This window comes from Triturus cristatus, chromosome 10 (genome assembly GCF_964204655.1).
Source record: "Triturus cristatus chromosome 10, aTriCri1.1, whole genome shotgun sequence".
Lineage (NCBI taxonomy): Eukaryota > Metazoa > Chordata > Amphibia > Caudata > Salamandridae > Triturus > Triturus cristatus.
This window is the reverse complement of record NC_140593.1, coordinates 241,971,870-241,993,712: the sequence shown is the minus strand read 5'-3', so window position 1 is coordinate 241,993,712 and position 21,843 is coordinate 241,971,870. Positions and strand designations below refer to the sequence as shown.

Here is a 21,843-nt window from a genome sequence, read left to right as displayed (position 1 = left end):
GATGGCACCCTCCATACTCTATTCAAGCTTTGACTCCATCGCCTTCTGCATTCCTACCTCAAGCATGGGGTACATGTATTTCCCCTGTACAGGAGGCTTACAGAAAAAACATTGTTCATGCAATAATATCTTACATAGGGTACCTCAGTACCTAAATTATAGTGGCGGATAGGCTGGTGGCCATGGGGTTATAGGCAAATATGTTTTCAACATATTGCTGATTAAAAATAATCCAAGTAATTTTTCCCTGGATGAAGGCTGCACATGCAATTACAAAGTTGTCTGCTCCTTTTTCTCCTATAGTGTATAGATCTCTGTGGCACCCTTTAGTCATGAACATTGTTTAAAATATTAGCAGTTATTATCCCATTGTATAGCACAGTGGTTCTTAACTCATGGTCCTGGAGCCCCTGGCGGTCAGTGACTCCTATGGGGAGGCCGCGACTGCTTAAAAAATTAAATAATGTTAACAGATTAATTAAGTCTACATAAATAAAAAAGCAACATGTAAACAATGAAAATTTTAAAATGTTTTGTAAATGTAAAGAAATTGGAAGCTAAAAACGAAGATGGTTGCGAACCTGCTTCCAGTCTACGTACAGTGGCGGTCTCTCCACAGCTGCTGATCAATCTTATTATGCGGCCTCACACCTACTAGTGATAAACTAATGGTGATATGGGAAAAGGCAAGACCCCGTATATGCTGTGGAGCGATGGCGGATGAGAGACGCAACTCTTCACACAATCCCTTATTCGGCGCCTCTACACCAATCCCTGCCGCCAGCCACACAGGTAGTATTCCAACTTTGGAAACCATCCCTTCGCAAGACGGTGTGGTGGGTTAGACTGACGGGGAAACTCCACTGTGGCAAAATGGCAGACTACCCCAACGGATTACGTTAGCTTGCTTCCGTTGTTGGGACAACATGGGCATATCCACCCTGGGGGATGTTATGAGGGGTCCCACCTTGAAATCATTCCAGGATCTCCCTAAAAAATATAATGTGCCTCGAACCCAATTTTATAAGTATCTTCAATTTAGACATGCCATTTCCCCTAGCATTGCAGAACTAGACTCCCCTCCTGAATTCAATTCCATCAAGGCAAAGGTATTTATGGGGGACTTGAGTGAGCACAAAATTGCGAAAATACATCAATCCCTGGTGGCCAACAGCCCCACCACACTAGACAAACTCAGAGAGGCGTGGGTGCTTGACCTGGGCCAGTTGGCTGGGGATGACTGGGCGGAAGCGCAGGCATCCCCGCGGGGTGCAGCGATAGCAACCCTGCTACATCTTATTCAATTTAAGCATCGCCATTGGGCCTACTAAATCAGGCAGAGGTTATGGAGGGCGGGCTTAATATCATCACGCAAGTGTTTGTGGTGTAGATATGAGGAAGGGTCACTCATGCACACATTCTGGCACTGTACGATGCCTGCAAAATTTTGGCGGGGGTCATGGTGTGCATCTCGGATGTTTTGGGATGGGATGTCCCCATTACACCAAGACTGGGACTACTACATATTATGGAGGGAGTCGTAGGCAATATATACAAGCGGCAGCTATTGTTGCTGGGGCTTACCCTGGCCAAAAGAGACATTGCGAGGCTTTGGAAGGCACCTACCCCACCATCGTTGACAGCCTGGAAAAAGGGAAAGGGCCTGGAGGTACCAATCTGTAAGGCTAGGGGCTGCCTTCAGAAGCATCCCAAAATCTGAAAGAGATGGGCAGACTTCTGGGGCCTATATCTGGAGCCAATACCCTCACTGACACACTTGCATCATCATTGTCAGTGGGGATAACTGGGTAGCGAAGGGGATGGGCGAATTGCATATGACTCAATTTGGGCAGCAATGTAACTTATGTGAGAAGAGATGTAAACATGGAGCAGCGCAAAGGGCTTGGGTTCAAAATGCTTATGCTGTTATGTTTGATATCATTTTGGTTTTCGATAAATGTAAGAGTTGTCATCATCAATATTTTGTGGTATAATATGGCGGTCGCCCTCAACTGAAGGGGGCCCCAAACTGTATGTTAGCATTGACACAATAAAATTTGTTTATAAAAAAAAATGAAGTTGATAAAATCCGTTTCGTGGGAGCATTGCAAGTGCATCAAACAGTATATAGTAAGGACAATGAGTGGCCTAAATTGAATTTCAGAAAAACGTCATCCTTCCCATTAAAAATTATGTATTTATTTTTGTTTTGTTTGTGAATTAAATGCATTATTTCATCATGTATTTATTTGTTTGAATCAATGCTTGTCTGTGTAATCTGAAAGAGACCGTAGTTGTGGTTCCTTACCTTCGAATTCCCCCCAGGCGTCAGACTGTATCCTGAAAAAAAATTGTAGCAGTACCCCTGCACGTCGGTAGGCGGCGTCTGGTGAATCCACATTCGGCGTCGTGGTCGCCGGGATGACGTTACCGTGTCTATTTAGATGCCGCCCCTGCACGTTGACGTCAGTTCTTTCTTTTTCCGTGCCAGCCAGCGCAGATCCGGAGAGAGCGTGCCCCCTTAGTCACTTTCTGACTGTCTTTTTCGACTTTTGTCGAAGTCTTTTTTGAGTCTTTGACTCCTGGTTCACGAGGGATGTCCCATCGTAGGACTGGCTTCAAGCCCTTTGACTCCTCTTACAAGTGGATGTCGGTCACCGATCCGCAAATTGTGTGCCTTTGGTGCTTGGAACGCGACCCCGATCCGAAGTCGTGCTCTGACTGCAAGACCATGAACCCGAAGCCTTTGCGGGAGCGTTCCTGCAAGCCTTTGCGGGAGCGTTCCTGAAAGCTTTTGAAGGCGCGGCAGTCCGCTTTGTGCCGTTCGAGGTCCCGGTCGAGAGGAAGGTCGCAGACTCAACACCATTCCTTTTCAAAGTCTTCGCACTCCTCCGTTAAGTCAAAGCACAAGAAGAAAGCGAAGAAGCATCGCCGGTCTTCGCCTTCTCCCCGTCTGTCTGCTGACGCAATGCGGGACCCGGAGCGTCCTTGCTGTCTGGCTCAGTCTTCGGAGCGTGCTTCTGGGCAACTCCTTGCTTCCCTCCCTTTCCTGGAGCTGTAGCGTCCCCTGCCCAGTTTCGAGCTTTCTACGAAGCGCTTCACAGCATTTTTGGGCAACCCGACTCTGCTGGCGTGCCTTCGGGCCCTGCGGACTCTGCTGGGGGCCCTGGGCCTTTGGTGCAGGTGGCTTTGGCTCCGGTGCTGGATGGCCCCGGAGGATCCCGATCGGTGCGCTCGACCTCACGGTACCTTCCCCGGCACCGATTCCAGTGACAACGCCCCCGAAGCCAGTTGCGCCCCCAACCAGCATCGACCCCAGCCTCACCCCCGACTTGGACCCAGTGCCGACCGACGTAGGTACCGGTGGGTACTTTTGTACCGCTGTTCATCCATGGCGTTTCCTATCGCCCTGAGTGACAGCCAGAGGACTGTGAGGAGGACTGGGAGGGGTCTGTGGACCCTCTAGCAGACCAACTTGAGTAACCGACTGGCGAGAGGAGTAGGGTGATGCCAGTGGTCTAGACAACCTGCCCCGACCTTGGTATGCTTTCCCCCCCTACTGTGGCTACCGAGGACGGAGCTTCTTATGTGGTCGTATTGTGTAGGGTGGCTGAGGTCTTGGACCTTGGGGCTTGAGCTTCCTATTGTGGCTGTCAGGACTAACCGCCTGACTGATGTGCTTTAGCCAGCAGCAGCCTCTTCGGAGCCCATGCTGCCTTTCAATGAGGCCCTCACTGACATCCTTGTGCGCACTTGGTCCAAGCCAAGCACAGGGGCTCCTGTGAACAGGATGATGGCCCAACGCCACCACCTGGTCCCTGGGGACCCACTTTTCTTCTCCCTACTCCCGAGTGCTTGGTGGTCCAAGCCTCATCCTCAAAAGGTATTCCCAACTGCTCCCCTAGATGGGGAACCAATGAATATGGACCATCTTGGGAAGATGTCTTCTTCTGCCAGCTTAGGACTGCGGTTGGTAAACACTGCATGTCTCTTGGGCCGTTATACACACACGGTGTGGGATACGGTTGCGCAAATGCTGCCACAGTGTCTGGAGGAGGCCCGGGCCGTACTCACCCGTGCTGACTCACTCGGTAGAACGGTTTCCACGTTGGTAGCCTTGAGGTGCTATGTATGGCTTCTCTGGAGATGTTCAATCCCCACTTTTGGACATGCCCGTTGATGGCCGTCGCCTGTTTGGTGGCAAGGCAGACAACACGCTTGAGTGCTTCAAGGACTCTAGGGCATTTGCCAGATCCTTGGGCCTCACAGCAACTTCTTGCCCGTGCAGTCTGCCTTTCGCCCCTTTCCTGGCTACAGAAGGGGTGCCCCACCACGTTCAGCCCATAGCCACAGGTCCGCGCAAGCTACCCAGCCTGTGCATGGCCGGGGACGTGACTCCCGGGCATCTTGGGTCTAGGGGCCAGCGGGCAGGCCAGTCCACCAGTGTTCCCCCCCCCCCCCTCCCCCCTGCAGCAGCCTCCAAACCTTCCTAGTCCGACTTTTCATGGCCACCAGTTGCAAGTGAGCTGCAGCATCCGCCATCAACTCCCCACACTGGCACAACATCACGTCGGAAAGGTGGGATTTGCAGATAGTCTGAAGGGGCGACTTCCTCCCCTTCGAGACAACTCCTCCCTTCATGCCACCAACGCTCCATCGCATGTCGGAGGATCACTTGGCCCTTCTTTGCCAGGAAGTTGTAGCTCTCTTGGCCAAGGGAGCTATTGAACAAGTCCCTGTGCCTGAAGTAGGTCGTGGCTATTACTCCCATTAATTCCTGTTACCCAAGAAGGACAAAGACCTGTATCTTAGACCTCAGGGACGTCAACCACTTCCTCCGGAAGGAGAAGTTCAAAATGATAATCTTGGCTCCGGTCCTGACTACCTTTGACCCTGGAGACTGGATGGTAAGGTTGGACTTGCAGGTTCACATCACCGTCTTGCCTGCCCACCGGCGTTGCCTATGGTTCATGGTAGGCCACGCGCATTTTTAGTTTACCGTGCTCCCCTTTGTTCTTACCAGCGCCCCTCGAGTGTCATGAAAGTTATGGCAGTGGTCGCAGCTCATCTGCGCAGATCAGGGGTTCCAGTCTTCCCCTATCTCGACGACTGGCTGTTGAAGGCAGGCTCACCCCTGGCTGTCGTCTCCCACCTCCAGGATACGGCAGACCACCTACATTCACTGGGGTTCACTATCAACATGCCGAAGTCGCACCCGATTCCCTCTCAGAAGCTCCTTTTCATTGAAGCAGTTGTGGATACAGCACAGTTTCAGGCTTATCCTCCAAAGCAGTGAGTCTGAGTTATTCAGGCTATGATACCGATGTTTCAGCCTCTGTCCTGTATGTCGGTGTGAATGACTCTGAGGCTGCTTGGCCTCATGGCCTCCTGCATCCTGCTGGTAGATCATTCCAGATGGCATATGCGGGCTCTGCAGTGGGACCTGAAGTTTCAATGGGTGCAGCATATGGGGAATCTTTCCGATGTGGTCCAAATCTCGGAGGGGTTTACGAGCCAATTTCAGTGGTGACTAACGAACCAGGATTGGGTCAACTGCAGTTTCCTCTCCCTTCCCCAACCAGAGTTCACAGTGGTGACAGATTCATCACTCTTGGGATGGAGCAGCCACATGGCAGAGGTGGAGATCAGAGGCCTCTTGTCTCTGGTGGGGTCCGGGCTCCGCATCAACCTTCTGAAGCTTCGGGCGATCCATCTTGAACTGAAGGCATTCCTTCCTTCTGTCAAAGGAAGAGTAGTGCAGGTGTTCATGGACAACAACACCGCCATGTGGTACTTCAAAAAACAGAGCAGGGTGGGGTCGTGGACCTTATGTCAAGAGGCTCTTTGCCTTTGGACATGGCTGGAACATCAGGGCATATCCCTGGTGGTTCAACACCTGGCGGGTTCCTTGAACGCCAGGGCGGACAAACTCTGCCGCAGGTGCATGATGGATCACGAATGGCGTCTTCACTCAGAAGTGGTGCAAGGTCTTTCATCAGTGAGGAAAGCCTTGGTTAGATCTATTCGCCACTGACGAGAACGCGTAATATCAGTAGATCGGCGTGTTGGAGTATCCAAGGCAGCACTCGCTCGGCGATGCCTTTCGTCACAAGTGGAATTGCGCTTCCTGTACACCTTTCTGCCTGTACCACTTCCACCAAGAGTACTGAAAAATATCAAGCGCGACCAGGCCCGAGCCATTCTTGTTGCTCTGGACTGGGCACGAAGATTCTGGTACCCCGAGCTCTTGAGCATGGCCATCGATCCTCCGATCAGACTGCCTATTCGGGAGGATCTTCTGTCGCAGCAGCAGGGGACAGTTCTCCACCCGAACCTGTCCAGCCCCCACCTCCTTGCATGGAGATTGAGCGGCAGCAGTTTACAGCTTTCGACCTTCCTCCCGAAGTGTGTAACGTCATCTTGGCGGCCAGGCGGCCCTCAACTAAAAAGTTATACGCCTGTAGATGGAACACATTTGTGTCATGGTGCACAGCAAAGACTGTGGATTCCCTTTCTGCCCCTCTTTATGAGGTTATCCTCTTAATTCTTTCTTTGCCCCAGCAGGGCTCTGCTCTGGGCACCCTTAAAGGCTATCTTTCAGCCGTTTTGGCCTTTCTTTGCCTTCCTGATCAGCCTTCTCTTTTCAAGTCCCCTATTGTTAATAGATTTCTGAAGGGCATTACTCATCTCTTTCCTCCTCCTTTCGTAATGCCCCAGTGGGACTTGAATCTTGTGCTCACTTATCTTATGTGTGCTCCCTTTGAGCCACTACATAATTGTCCTCTTTGTCTTCTTACTTTGGAAACTGCTATCCTGCTCGGTATCACCTCTGCTCACAGGGTGAGTGAGCTTCAAGCTCTTTCTTCCAAACCTCCCTTTCTTGCTGTCCATCCGGACCAAGTGGTCCTCCGTACTGGGCCTTCTTTACTGCACAAGGTGGTTCAACATAGGCCACACCATCACATAGCCCACCTTCACACCTCCCCACCCTTCCCAAGAGGAGGAGAGACTCCACCAAAACATGCGCTGCCCTTCTACCTGGACCACACTAAAGCTTTCCGGGTGGACAATCGACTCTTCGTGAGTTATGTGGGTGCCAAGAAAGGTTGGGCCGTGCACAAACGGTCTATCACTAGATGGGTTGTCCTATGCATCAAAGTTTGTTATTCTTTGGCGAAAAAGGAACCTCCTGTAGGCCTGTGCGCCCACTCTACCAGGGCGACGGCAGCCACCACTGCTTTGGGACGTGGAGTTCCGTTGGTTGACATCTGCCAGGCAGCCTCGTGGGCATCCCTGCACACGTTCACAAGACATTACTGCCTGGACAGCCAAGTCCCGAGAGACGGCTTTTTCGGCCTTTCTGTTCTCCAGGTCTTCCTGGTGTGAACTTGGTTCCCAGACCCACCTCCAGGGTTAGCATTGCTGGGGAATCTATTTTAAGGTAAGGAATCTATAACTATGGTCTCTTTCAGATGAATAAGTTACTTACCTTCGGCGACGATGTATCTCTAACAGGCATTAGTAGCTATAGATTCCTTACCACCCCATCCAACCTCCCCGTTCTGCAAACTGACTTCTAGGGATAGGGACTCCCTTTTACAGGACCCTAGTTATGTGCACCAGTGGTCAGTGTCTTGCATTGCTCTGCGGTTCTGGCATGGAAAGTCGTGTCAGAACTGACATCAGCGCGCAGGGGCGGTGTCTAAACAGACACCCTGATGTCATACCGGCGACCACAATGCCGACGAACGCTGAGTCAACCGACCCCCACCTACCAACGCGCAGGGGTACTGCTACGAAAAAATGTCTCCCTATCCAGTCTGATGCCTGGGGGTAATTCTAAGGTAAGGAATCTAGAACTACTAAGGTCTCTTACAGATACATTGTTACTGAAGGTAAGTAACTTGTTCAATCAATACTTTATTTCGCATTTAGTAACAAATGCATAAAAAGTTCAGATAATATTATGCAAACATCTCAATAAGTTATCATAAAAAGGGTGATATCTAAAAATGCATCCTAAAACTCTTAAAAACAGCATATACATCACCTCATTATTCATCTGCATCTTAATACATTTAGATTTGTTCGAGATGGGCATATTACACATATTTGATCACATGTTTGCTAATCTGCGAGTATCTGAAAGAAACACGTTAGTTAGATTCCTCACCTTAGAATATCCCCAGGCGTCAGGCTGGACCCGGAAAGATTTTTCGTCAGCAATACCCTTGCGCGTCGCTAGGCGTCGTCTGCGGTTCCACGTCCGTCGTCGGCGTTATGATCGCCGGGATTACGTCGTCAGAGTACTTAGATGCCGCCCTCGCACGCTGACGTCAGTTCTTCTTTTTTCCGCGCCAGTAAGTGCCGATCCGGGAAGAGCATACCCTTTTAGTCACTTTTTGACTAAACTTTTTTGAACTCTTTTGGTTCCATTTCCAGTCGACCTCGACTCTGGTGCCGATGGGGATGCCTGGCTTCAAACCTTGTGACGCCTGTCACCGACTGATGTCGGTCACGGATCACCACTGCCGGTGTCTCTATTGCCTTGGGGTTGACCACGACGCCGAGTCGTGCCTCGACTGCCGGGCCTTGACCTCAAAGGCTAGGCGGGAGCAGTCCCGCAAGCTGCTTGAGATCCGGCAGTCGGCTCCACGCCGCTCAAGGTCCCGGTCGAGTAGGAGGTCGAGGGACCGGTTGCGGAGCCGCAGTCATCACCGCTCATCGGGGTCGAAGTCTTCGCATTCCGCTAAGTCGAAGCACTGCAAGAAGACGAAGAGGCGTCATTGCTCTTCTGGCTCCCCTCGCCGGTTGCGCGACTCGGCTGAGGGTTCGGGTGGCACCACCCGCGCAGCTCCGTCGGAGCCGCGGGAGTCCCGTCCGACCCCATACCCTCCGGTCCCTGGGTCTGACGCAACTCCGGCAGAGATCAGAGACTTCCTCGTGGCCTTGAGAAGCCTGGCTCCGCCGTTGACGCCTGTCGGCGTGCCTTCAGGCCCCACAGGCTCAACTGGGAGGCCTAGCGAGCCGGCGGCTCCGGCGCCGTCGTCGACTCCGGTCACCACGCCGCAGGTCCCCGCGGAATCCAGGCCTGGATCCCGGTCACCACCGGTCGAACTTACGACCACTCCGCCGGCGCCGACCCCTCTGGTGCCGCCGTTCCCCGGCTTAGTCCCGGTCCGGGCCCGGCGTCAGAGCGGCGCCGCTGCCGATGGGTGACAGGTTTATCTTCCACCCGGCTCCGATCATTCCACCTGTATACCAGGAATCTGATGACGGTGATGACTGGGAGGGGTCTGAGGACCCTCTGGCACGGCAGTGCCAGTTATCTCAGGACTGGGCAGACGAACTGAGAGATGCCAGTGGTCTTGATACCTCCCCTGACACTGGCTTCATCTCTCCTCCGTCCGTGGCTTCGGAGGAGGGTGTTACATTTTCTGTGGTGCTGCGCAAGGCGGCCGAAGCCCTCGGGCTGGAGCTGCCTGCTGTGGCCGTGAGGACTAACCTCCTCACTGAAGTGCTTCAACCGTCAGCAAGCTCCTCGGAGCCTCTGCTGCAGTCCAATGAAGCACTGTCAGACGTTCTGAAGGGCACCTGGTCCAAGCCCTCCACAGTCCCTCCTGTGGACCGGAACGTGGCCTGGCACCACCGCCCTGCACCAGGCGACCCCAGTTTTCTGTTGTTGCACCCCACGCCAGAGAGCCTGGTTATCCAGGTCTCTACTTCCCAGACCTCCTTCCCGTCCGCACCCCCAGATCGGGAATCCAAAAGGTTAGAACAGTTTGGGAAGAAACTGTTTTCCTCCCTTAGTTTGGGCTTGCGGTCTATCAACACCGCGTGGCTTTTGGACCATTACTCCCACTCCCTGTGGGATGCGGTGGAGGACGTGCTGCCCCAGTGTCCAGAGGAGGCCCAGACATGGCTCGCCTAGGCTCTTGCCGAGGGCAGGATGCGGCACGGAATGCAATCTGATGTGGACTGAACACAACGGACTCGCTAGGCAGGGCAATGTCGACCACGGTGGCGATTCGTCGCCACGCCTGGCTGAGGTCCACGGGTTTCTCCGGGGATGTCCAGAGCACCCCCATGGACATGCCCTTCGATGGCAGTCGCCTTTTTGGCGACAAAGCGGACAGTGCGCTGGAGCGCTTTAAGGACTCCAGGGCTACGGCTAAGTCCTTGGGCCTCTCGGTTCCACGCCCGCAAACTTCCGCTTTTCGGCCCTTTCGTGGCCAAGGAAGGGGCGCCTCCTCACGTCTGTCTAGCCACAGGTCGCAGAACCAGTCTCAACGCGGTCGCGGACGTGGATTCCGCCGAGGCGGAGCAGGGGGACAACGAGCCGGTCCATCCACATCTAACCCGGCAGCATCCGCCTCAAAGCCCTCCTAGTCTGTGCTTTCAGGCCCATTCCATGCCAGTGGGAGGCAGAGTTCGCCATCACCTGCTCCACTGACGTACCATCACATCGGACAGGTGGGTGCTGCAAATCGTCCGAAGGGGCTACTCCCTCCCCTTCGAGGCGACCCCTCCAGCCATGCCACCGCAGTACCACCGCATGTCGGGGGATCACTTGTAACTTCTGCAGGAGGAAGTTACGGCCCTCTTGGCCAAGGGGGCCATCGAGCGTGTTCCTGGCCCAGAAGTAGGTCGGGGTTGTTACTCCCACTACTTTCTGGTTCCCAAGAAGGGCAAAGGGGGCCTACGCCCTATCTTGGACATCAGGAGCGTCAACGCCTTCCTCTGGAAGGAGAAGTTCAAGATGCTCACCTTAGCTCAGGTTCTGGCTGCCTTAGACCCTGGAGACTGGATGGTAGCGTTGGACTTGCAGGACGCTTATTTCCACACCCCCGTCCTGCCGGCCCACCGGCGTTACCTGCGGTTCACGGTAGGCCACGAGCACTTTCAGTTTACCGTGTTCCCCTTCGGCCTCACCAGTGCCCCTCGGGTGTTCACGAAAGTGATGGCGGTGGTCTCAGCTCACCTGCGCAGATTAGGGGTTCCAGTCTTTCCCTATCTCGACGACTGGTTGTTGAAGGCGGGATCACCCCAGGCAGTCGTCTCCCACCTCCAGACTACGGCCGACCTCTTGCATTTGCTGGGGTTCTCCATCAATGTGCCGAAGTCGCATCTGAGTCCCTCCCAGAAGCTCCTCTTCATCGGAGCGGTTCTGGACTCGGCGCAGTTCCGGGTCTATCCTCCGGAACAGCGGCTCCGGGATATTCAGGCTCTGATTCCCATCTTTCAGCCTCTATCCTGGGTTTCGGTCAGGTTGGTGCTGCGGCTTCTGGGTCTGATGGTCTCCTGCATCCTGTTGGTGCATCACGCCAGATGGCGGATGCGGGCTCTGCAGTGGGACCTGAAGTTTCAGTGGGCCCAGCATCAGGGCAACCTGTCCGTCCATGTCTTGATCTCGGAGGGCACTGCAAGACAGTTGCAGTGGTGGCTCACTAACCGCGATTGGGTCAGTGGCAGATCCCTCTCCCTACCCCAACCGGAGCAGGTAGTAGTGACGGATGCGTCCCTCCTGGGATGGGGGTACCACATGTGAGAGGCGGAGATCGGAGGCCTCTGGTCTCCGGCGGAGTCCCGGCTCCATATCAACCTTCTGGTGCCGAGGGCGATCCGACTTGCACTGAAGGCATTCCTTCCCTCTGTCCGGGAAGTGTAGTGCAGGTGTTCACAGACAACACCACCGCCATGTGGTATTGCAACAAGCAGGGCAGGGTGGGGTCGTGGACCCTTTGTCAGGAGGCTCTGCGCCTCTGGACATGGCTGGAACATCAGGGCATCACCCTGGTGGTTCAACATCTGGCGGGCTCTCTGAACGCCAGAGCAGACTAACTCAGCCGCCGGTGCATGATGGATCACGAATGGCGTCTAAACTCTGACGTGGTGCAAGGCCTCTTTCGGCAGTGGGGAGAGCCTTGGTTAGATCTATTCGCCACCGAAGAGAACGCGCAATGTCAGCAGTTCTTCGCGTTGGAGTTTCCAAGGCGGCACTCGCTCGGAGACGATTTTCGTTGCGAGTGGAGTTACGGTCTGTTGTACGCCTTTCCGCCTATACCACTTCTGCCCAGAGTGCTGAAGAAGACCAGGCGCGCCGGGCCCAAGTCATCTTGGTGGCTCCGGATTGGGCACGAACATACTGGTATCCCGAGCTACTCAGTCTATCGCACGATCCGACTGCCTCTTCAGGAGAGCCTTCTGTCGCAGCAGCAGCAGCAGGGGACGGTCCTCCACCCGAACCTGTCCAGCCTCCACCTCCATGCATGGAGATTGAACGGCGACAGTTGATGCGATTTGACTTGCCTCCTGAAGTCTGTAATGTTATTCTAGCAGCCAGGCGTCCCTCCACAAAATCGGTATACACCTGCAGTTTTAACACATTTGTGGCATGGTGCACAGCAAAGGCTGTGGATCCCCTTTCCGCCCCTCTTTCTGAGGTTCTCCTCTTTCTTCTTTCCCTGGCCCAGCAGGGCTCTGCTCTGGGCACCCTCAAGGGATATCTTTCAGCTATTTCTGCTTTCTTACGGCTTCTCGATCAGCCTTCTCTTTTCAAATCCCCTGTTTCTCGATTCTTTAAGGGCATTACTCACATGTTTCCTCCTGTCCCTTTTGTAATGCCTCAGTGGGATTTGAATCTAGTATTGACCTATCTGATGTGCGCTCCCTTTGAGCCACTTCATAATTGTCCCCTTCGTCTTCTGACTCTTAAGACTGCTTTCCTGGTTGCCATCACCTCTGCTAGAAGGGTGAGTGAGCTCCAGGCTCTCTTCTAAGCCTCCTTTCTTTTCTCTCCATCTGGACACGGTTGTTCTCAGGACTCGTCCTTCCTTTCTCCCTAAGGTGGTAACTGCCTTTAACATCGGACAGTCTGTTACGCTGCCCACCTTCTTTCCACCTCCGCATCCCTCGAAAGGAAGAGAGGCTCCACCGTCTGGACCCAAAACGGGCGCTGTCCTTTATCTGGACCGCACCGAACAGTTCCGGGTGGACGACCAACTCTTTGTTGGCTACGTGGGCGCTAAGAAGGGGCGGGCGGGTCACAAGCGCACCATCTCTCGGTGGGTCGTTTTGTGTATCAAGGCCTGTTATTCCTTAGCTAAAAAGAAACCTCCTGTAGGTCTGAGGGCCCATTCCACTTGCCAACAGCAGCGACCACTGCCCTGAGCCGGGGAGTCCCCTTGCAGGACATTTGTCAGGCAACAACGTGAGCCTCGCTGCACACGTTTGCCAAACATTATTGCCTGGATAGCCAAGTCCGGAGAGACTGCTTCTTTGGCCGTTCTGTTCTCCAGGACTTTCTGGTGTGATCTTGGTTCGCAGACCCACCACCGGGGTTGGTATTGCTGGGGTATCTATTCTAAGGTGAGGAATCTAACTAACGTGTTTCTTTCAGATGAACAAGTTACTTGCCTTCGGTAATGATATATCTGTAAGAAACATTAGTTAGTTAGATTCCTCACCGCCCCACCCATCCTCCCCGTTCTGTGACCCGATATCTAGGGTTGAGGTCATCCCTTTCAGGACCCTAGAATTTTTGGCACCAGTCTGTCTCTTGCATGGCTCTGCGTTCCTGGTGTGCAAAGCTATGTACAAGAACTGACGGTGCGCAAGGGCGGCCTCTAAGTACTCCGACGACGTCATCCCGGCGATCACGACGCCGACGACGGACTCGGAGCTGCAGACGACGCCTAGCGACGCGCAAGGGTATTGCTGATAAAATCTTTCCGGATTTAGCCTGACGCTTGGGATTATTCTAAGGTGAGGAATCTAACTAACTAATGTTTCTTACAGATATATCGTTACCGAAGGTAAGTAACTTGTTCTTTTAGTGCTGTATATAAAAACATCAGGCAAACATATGGAGTCTCTAATTGTAACATAACAGACAAGGCTATAATGTAATTACGCAAACAAAATTTCTTCAGAAATGGGATGATCTATCTTTTCCTCTCGGTTTCATAAAAATGGCAGAAAAACAGTTTGTGTTTAATTGTTTTGATCGGGAGTCACACTGACATTGTTCCAGTTGTCTCAGAGAACACATTCGCTGGGAAACCCAGCATTAAAGTTACATTCCCCAACCGAAACCTTATTAAAATGAAATGATGGCCATTATTGGTCACGCAAGCAAGGTACGAGGATATGCCGTATACCAAAGGTGGTCTCTTATTATATGCAATTACTGTGGCTTTATCTTTATTTCTCTGCTCTTTCTTGTACACATTTCTCTAAAGATTTTTTTTTGTTTCGCCTTTGAAAAGGATTTACATTGCACGGGTCGTCATAAAGGTCCACCAACCCCAGGGGGTACAGAGTGCACCATATAGCTTTTTCTTTTTGTCTAGTGTTTGGTGGGTCAAATCATCAAAGTTGCTTTGGCCAGGGTCCCCAGAATGCACTAAAGACTTAGTGGGTCCCCAGATTCCAGTAACAATTTAGTGGGAATTCACAGAAGTCTAAGGGTCAAGAACCACTGGTAAAGCATGATTATTTACTGTGAAACTGCATTTTCTGACACTAATACTAATTTAATATTGAATTTCAGGATGGGAAACCAGCAATGTCGCCATGCAAGCTGCACCTCAACCAGCACAGACCATGAACAGTCTAAATACAGATGTTAACAAAAAAACAGGACAAGGTATAGAAATGTTTCTATGTACTTATTCTTCACATTCTGTGCTTATAGGTTTCTGATTTTGCACACTATGCTTTCCATTTAAACAACCACTGACTGATATGACCTGATAATTATTTTATTTAATTACTGGCTCTATTTGTTAGATTGTATGTGATTCACACAATTACTTATTAAAAGAATGTGCATTTTTTTGATGCCATAAACAACTTTTTGTATTGATTTAATAAAGTAAGTATTAATGGCTGCCATTTTCTAATAAGGGGTCGGGGGAATTGAGGCCTTTTTCTGAATTTTCTCTTGTCATAATTCAAGAGGACTAGGAAGAGTGGTGCAGGTGCTCGCAGATAACACCACCTCCATGCACACAAACAGGGCGGGTGGTGTCGTGGAACCTATGTCAAGAGGCTCTCCGTCTCTGGACATAGCTGGACATCAGGGCATTTCCCTGGTGGTTCAACACCTGGCAGGTTAGCTGAACGCCAGGGCTGACGAACTCAGCCGCAGGTGCATGATGGATCACGAATGGCATCTTCACTCATAGGTGGTGCAAGGTCTCTTTCAACAGTGGGGAGAGCCTTGGTTAGATCTATTCAACCCTGAAGTGAACGCGCCATGTCAGCAATTCTGCATGTTGGAATTTCCAAGGCGGCACTCGCTAGGCAACGCTTTTTGTCGTGAGTGGAGTTACGGTCTTTTATACGCCTTTCCACCTATACCACTTCTGCCCAGAGTGCTGAAGAAGATAATGCGCGATCGGGCCCAAGTCATCTTTGTTGCTCCGGATTGGGCACAAAGAGTGTGGTATCCCGAGCTATTTCACATGGCCATCAATCCTCCGATCCGTCTGCCTCTTCGGGAGGATCTTCTCTAACAGCAGCTGGGGACGGTCCTCCACCCAAACCTGTCCAGCCTCCACCTCCTTGCGTGGAGATTGAGCGGCGGCAGTTGACAGCTTTTGACCTTCCTCCCGAAGTCTGTGATATCTTGGCAGCCAGGCGTCTCTCCACTAAGACGGTATACGCCTGCAGATGGAACAAATTTGTGGCATGGTGCACAGCAAAGGCTGTGGATCCCCTTTCTGCCCCTCTTTCCTAAGTACTCCTGTTCCTTCTTGCTTTGGCCCAGCAGGGCTCTGCTCTGGGCACTCTTAAAGGCCATCTCTCTGCTATTTCAGCCTTCCTTAGGCTTCTGCTCAGCCTTCTCTTTTCAAGTCCCCTGTTGTAAATAGTTTCTTAAGGGCATTACTCACCTTTTTCCTCCTGTTCCCTTCGTAATGCACCAGTGGGACTTGAACTTGGATCTTACATATCTTATGTGCGCTCCCTTTGAGCTGCTACATAACTGTCTTCTCAGGCTTCTAACTTTGAAAACTGCCTTTCTGGTTGCCATCACCTCTGTGAGCATGGTGAGTGAGCTACAAGCTCTTTCTTCCAAGCCCCCCTTTCTGGCTGTTCATGCGGACAAGGTCGTTCTCAGAACTAGACCTTCCTTTCTCCCAAGGTGGTTACTTCTTTCCACATTGGTCAAACCATCACTTTTCCCACCTTCGTTCCGCTTCCTTCAAAAGAGGAAGAGTCTCCACCGTCTGGATCCAAAATGTGCGATTTCCTTCCACTTGGATCACACCAAACAATTCCGGGTGGACGACAAGCTCTTTGTTGGTTAGGTGGGCGCTAACAAAGGTTGGGCCATGCACAAATGGACCATCTCCAGGTGGGTCATTCTGTGCATCATAGCCTGCTATTGTTTGGCAAAGAAGGAGCCTCCAGTGGGACTGCGCGCCCATTCCACCAGGGCGACGGCAGCTACCACTGCTTTGAGACGAGGAGTCCCCCTTAATGACACCTGTCAGGCAGCTACTTGGACATCATTGCACACGTTCACCAAACACTACTACCTGGACAGCCAAGTCCAGAGAGACTGCTTCTTTGGCTGTTCTGTTCTCCAGGACTTTCTGGTGTGAGCTTAGTTCACAGACCCACCTCCTGGGTTGCTATTGTTTGGGTATCTATTCTAAGGTAAGGAATCTATAACTGTTTCTTTTAGATGAACAAGTTACTTGCCTTCGGTAATGATATATCTTCAAGAAACATAGGTTAGTTATAGTTTCCTTACCGCCCCATCCATCCTCCCTGTTCTGCCAACTGATTTCTAGGGTTAAGGACTTCCTTGCAGTGCCCTAGTTTTGTGCACCAGTGGTCAGTGTCGTGCTGGCTCTGCGCTTCTGGCGTGGAAAATCGTGTACAGAACTGACGTCAGCGCACCAGGGCGGCATCTAAGTAGCTGCCGCGTCGTCATCCTGGCGACCACGACGCCCCCCCAACGAAAGCGGAGTCGACTGACGCCACCTTTCGACGCGCAGGGGTACTGCTGACGGAAATTCTACGCATCCAGTCTGACGCCTCGGGGTAATTCTAAGGTAAGGAATATATAACTAACCTATGTTTCCGAAGGTAAGTAACTTGCTCTACGGGTCCGAAGGAGACTAGGCTGAGATAATGGCATTGCTTCACTCTTCTGCCACGCTTCCGATATAGAGACACGTTGCAGTTACCTTAACTACACTATTTGTTTTCTTTTTCCACAGGTTTCACCGAGGTGGGAGATTGTTAGAGTTTAAAGGAAGGGGTCACTTTAGAACTAGGGAAACTGGGCAACAGATCTCTCTAACCTACCTGCAACACAGTTGTCATGTTGATGAAAAGCATTAAGTGTGTGTGAGAGGCAGGCAGAGTGGAGGAGGGGGGTTGAGTTTAATAGTTGGGAAGAGGGGCTGGAGCAATTGCGTAAGAGGAGCAATGCAAACAGGCCCATCAACACAGTAATGGGGAAGTCTAATCACTGGTGGCGAACACTTGTATACACCCACATGAACAGAGCTGACAAAATGGAATTGGATCAATACTGTCCTGGAATGTTATTCGGCTGAGAAAAAGGAATAAAGGGTGATTGGTGGCCACATATGTCAAACGATTGAAACCTGACATACTCCTTCTACAGGAGACACATTTGCGGGGCACAAATTGTGGGTTCCTGGGCCGAGGGGCCTACAAGACACTAGCATATGTGGGCTTCATGCTAGGATCCTGAGTTGTAGTGATAACGATTAAGAAAACCTGAGCATTTAGGGTGGGGAAACACCTGGGTAGACCCTAGTAGCACATTCGCACATAAAAAGGGGAGGGAATCCAGGGACGTGATTGAGCTGGAAAGAAGATTGGTGCAACTAGAGGGACAGCAGGGGCCACCCACAGACCCCTCGGTACTATGCACTATAGCAGCACTCTGCAGAGAATATCAGGCTTTGGAACATCTGGAGGCTAAAGCCGCTATCCTAGCTACACAAAGACATCTATATGATACTGGTGATAAAGCTGGTCGACTACTGGCATGGTTGAGCAGGCAAGAGGCGGAGGCACGATGAGTAGATACCATAACTGGAGTAAAAGGAGAAACCTATATCACAGCAGGGTAAATCACACAGGAATTTGCCAAATACTTTTCAGCCTTTTACAGGGCTCGCCAATTGGCAAACGCCTCACATACAGACACCTACCTGTAAGAGATATCCATGCCTTCCCTCATGCTGGAGGACTGCCAGGTCATGGAAGATATCACACCTGAGGAGGTGCAGACAGCTATAGGAAACCTGAAACCCGGAAAGACCCCAGGCCCTAACTGTATTACAGCAGATATTCTTGAGAAAAATGCTAGGCTACTGAGTCTACACCTTCTCAATCTGTACATCAAGGTGCAAAAAGAGGGGACCCTTTCACATGTCCTGGGAAACGCCACAATAGTGGTAACACATAAACCTGGAAAGCCCAAGAGAGAATGCAGCTCCTACCACTCAATTTCCCTAACCAATATTAAGACAAATATTCTAGCCTCCATCCTGGCCACAAAACTCTTGAAGGTTATTACCACCCTAATTCACTATGACCAGTTGGGCTTTATGCCCAAGAGGTCGACATGGTTAAACCTCCGTTGTTGGCTTGAGACAATCCAAAATAGGGAGGACCCCATATACTATTGTCCTTAGAAGCATAGAAGGCATTTGATGCGGTCCACTGGTCATTATTAAGACCAGTCCTAGTGAAATATGGGTTTGGTCTAAATTTCTATCCTGTATAGCCCTGCTATACATGGATCCAGTTGCCGGGTGCGGGTAAATGATGGACTATCCTCAGAATTCCCTATCGCCAGGGATGTCCTCTGTCCCCTCTACTATTTGCCCTAGTGTTGGAACCACTTGCATGTATTGTATATACCCACCCTGACCTCGCAGGCTTCCGGCTAAAGAAAGACGACTCTGGGAAACAAACTAATATCCCTATACGCTGATGACATTTTGTTGTATGTAACGAAGCCATTGCGGACTCTCCCTAGGCTCTTCCACATATTTGATAGATACGGGGCACACGCAGGCTACAAGATCCATTAAGTCTAGCTTTTATCCAGCGGCTGGACAATTTGTCCCCCAGTATATCTTGAGACAATTACGGGTGGCCAGTAGGGGGTTTTACCTTGGTCTATATGTGACCAGAAAGAGTTGACCGCTTAGAACTTGACGTCCGCAGAATCCTGAAAGTTCCATGAAGATGTAGAGAGATGGAGGTCACTGCCACTGACTATCTTGGGCAAGACAGCAATGTTTAAAATAACACTGCCGAAACTCCTCTACGCACCTCAAAATACCCGTCATAAAATCCTGGAAGAAATATTTGCTAAAAATTTGAAGGAGAGGTCAGGACATTCCTTTGGAACAGAGGACACCCGAAGGTTGCATTGCAAACCCTACAAAGGAATCCGTATAATGGAGTGAATAGCACTTCATGACATAAAGGAATATTACTGGGTGGTCCCTTTAATGGTGATTAATGAATGGGGACATATGCCGGTAGATAACCTAAAATACGCTCCTGAACAGAACAGACTCCATTCCAAGTCCATTCTTGCGTGAATTATCTCTATGGTGGTACAGGGGTAAAGAAGCTGCTACCAGAAACACAGGTAGTGATAGAAGCCTGGAAGGCTCTGGAGTGGCGCACACCCTGCGAGGCGATCGCGGAACACTAGAAGAGGCAGATGTCGCGGCGGTGAGGCTGTGGCGACCCCAGAAATGTGGGGGGGCGAGCTATGACCCGAGCGCCGAGAGCGGATAAAATGGCGGCCGCGGGCCGCGGCTGATCGCCGAGCGGGGATCCCCACAAGCACGGAAGAGCGACCGGAGGCATGTCGAGCGGTGCGCTGGGCAGTGGCGATCCTGCAGAATGAAGTGGTTCTGGCATGGCTGGTAGTGCGAGCGGGGATCGCGCGCCGAGCTACAACACCGGAGGACCTTCAAAGAGCAGCCGCGTCCGCCACCACTACGGAGACCACGGGGCGAGGCGGCTTGGCGCCGGGACTCGGTTCGCTCTCCCTGAGGGCAACTCCTGCAGGTTAGAGGGGACGGCGACTCGAAGGGCACTCACCAACAGCGCTTACTCGGGGCGGTGCCTGACCCTAAGATGGCGGCCGAGTTAGACACTTGTGAGCACCGTGGGAGGCACCATAGCGCTGGCACCATAGCGCGCCTGGCTCGGAGGGCAAGTGGAGGTGGAGGGGACGGCTGGAAGTGGTGGGGACCGGTATCCAGCGGCTCCCGTGTGGACAGCAGAGCGACTACTGGCAGGGTCTGCCGGCAAGGGCAAGAAAGCTCCCGATTTCAAGTGGATGGCGCAAGTGGTCGCGTGGAGGTGTATAGTCGCTGGGGGGCCATAAGGCTGGTAGGGACGTATTCCTGCAGAACAAAGTAGAAGCCCTGATGGGGAGGACGTCCCGCACGCTCCCGACTAAGAAGACAGCAAAGCCTCAGGAAAATCGCGTGGCGAAGTACTACCAGACACTGTCCAGCGCCACCGACGAGGGAGGAACGAGCGGGGGAGACGGTATGGCCTTGACTAAGGACGACCTGGTGGCCACTCTCCGGGACTTTAAAAAAGACCTCTGCGGAGAGCTCAAATGGGACCTTCACTCCAGCTTGGACCAACTACGTGGGGACCTGACGGAGAAGCTAGGCGACTTGCGCCGTGATGTGGACGCTGTGGGGTCCCGGGTCCTGGAGGTGGAGGAGAAGATGCAAGCCTTGGATAGAGCCTCCTTGGCCTCCCGGGCGGAGTGTGCGGAGCTTCACTCTCGGCTGGCGCAGTCAGCCCTGAAGCTGGAAGATATGGAGAACCGTACCCGGAGAGAGAATATAAGGGTGAGAGACCTGGAAGAAGGCGCGGAAGGCTCGGACCTAGAGGCGTTCATTATCGGCCTCTTTGGGGAGGTGGTGAATCGGCCAGACATGAAAATAAAGCTTGAACGGGTGCACAGGGTCGGACCACCGGTACACGGAGAGCGCAGGAGACCTAGGGACGTCCTGGCTAAGTTGCATGCCTTTCCGGTCAAGGAGGCCATCTTGGAAGCTGCCAGAAAGAAGAGGGAGGTCTTGTTCCAAGGCCACAGCTGTTCTTTGTATCAGGACTTATCGCAAGCCACTCTGGTGCGACGCCAGCAGCTCCACTCTCGGCTGGCGCAGTCAGCCCTGAAGCTGGAAGATATGGAGAACCGTACCCGGAGAGAGAATATAAGGGTGAGAGACCTGGAAGAAGGCGCGGAAGGCTCGGACCTAGAGGCGTTCATTATCGGCCTCTTTGGGGAGGTGGTGAATCGGCCAGACATGAAAATAAAGCTTGAACGGGTGCACAGGGTCGGACCACCGGTACACGGAGAGCGCAGGAGACCTAGGGACGTCCTGGCTAAGTTGCATGCCTTTCCGGTCAAGGAGGCCATCTTGGAAGCTGCCAGAAAGAAGAGGGAGGTCTTGTTCCAAGGCCACAGCTGTTCTTTGTATCAGGACTTATCGCAAGCCACTCTGGTGCGACGCCAGCATCTCCGCCCGGTGACCGGCAAGCTTCGGGAGGAAAACGTGCGCTACAGATGGACATATCCCTTCGGGCTCAGCTTTGAGCGGCAAAATAAAAGGCATCATGTCACAGAGCTGAAGGAGGGGCTGCGCATTCTGGGCCTCCCCACAGACACGGACGGCGCCGGGGTCCCGGAGTCGTCCTGCGCTGCGGCAGTCGGACCACAGGGTGAGCAGTGGCACCGGGCTCAGCGCCAGCGAGGAGGGACCAACCGTGAGTAATGGCCGGGATGATGCGACGTGG

At 52.3% G+C, this 21,843-nt stretch overlaps 1 protein-coding gene across 4 annotated transcripts in view; it reads left to right on the top strand.

Moving 5' to 3' along the window:
• ICA1 (islet cell autoantigen 1) overlaps positions 1-21,843 on the top strand; it is a 369,010-nt gene that overhangs the window by 313,445 nt on the left and 33,722 nt on the right. For all 4 annotated transcript variants that reach the window (XM_085630894.1, XM_085630896.1, XM_085630893.1 and 1 more), the window contains one exon: positions 14,552-14,647. In XM_085630894.1, the coding sequence (XP_085487020.1) occupies positions 14,552-14,647 (96 nt within the window). The remainder of the gene's footprint in view (positions 1-14,551; positions 14,648-21,843) is intronic.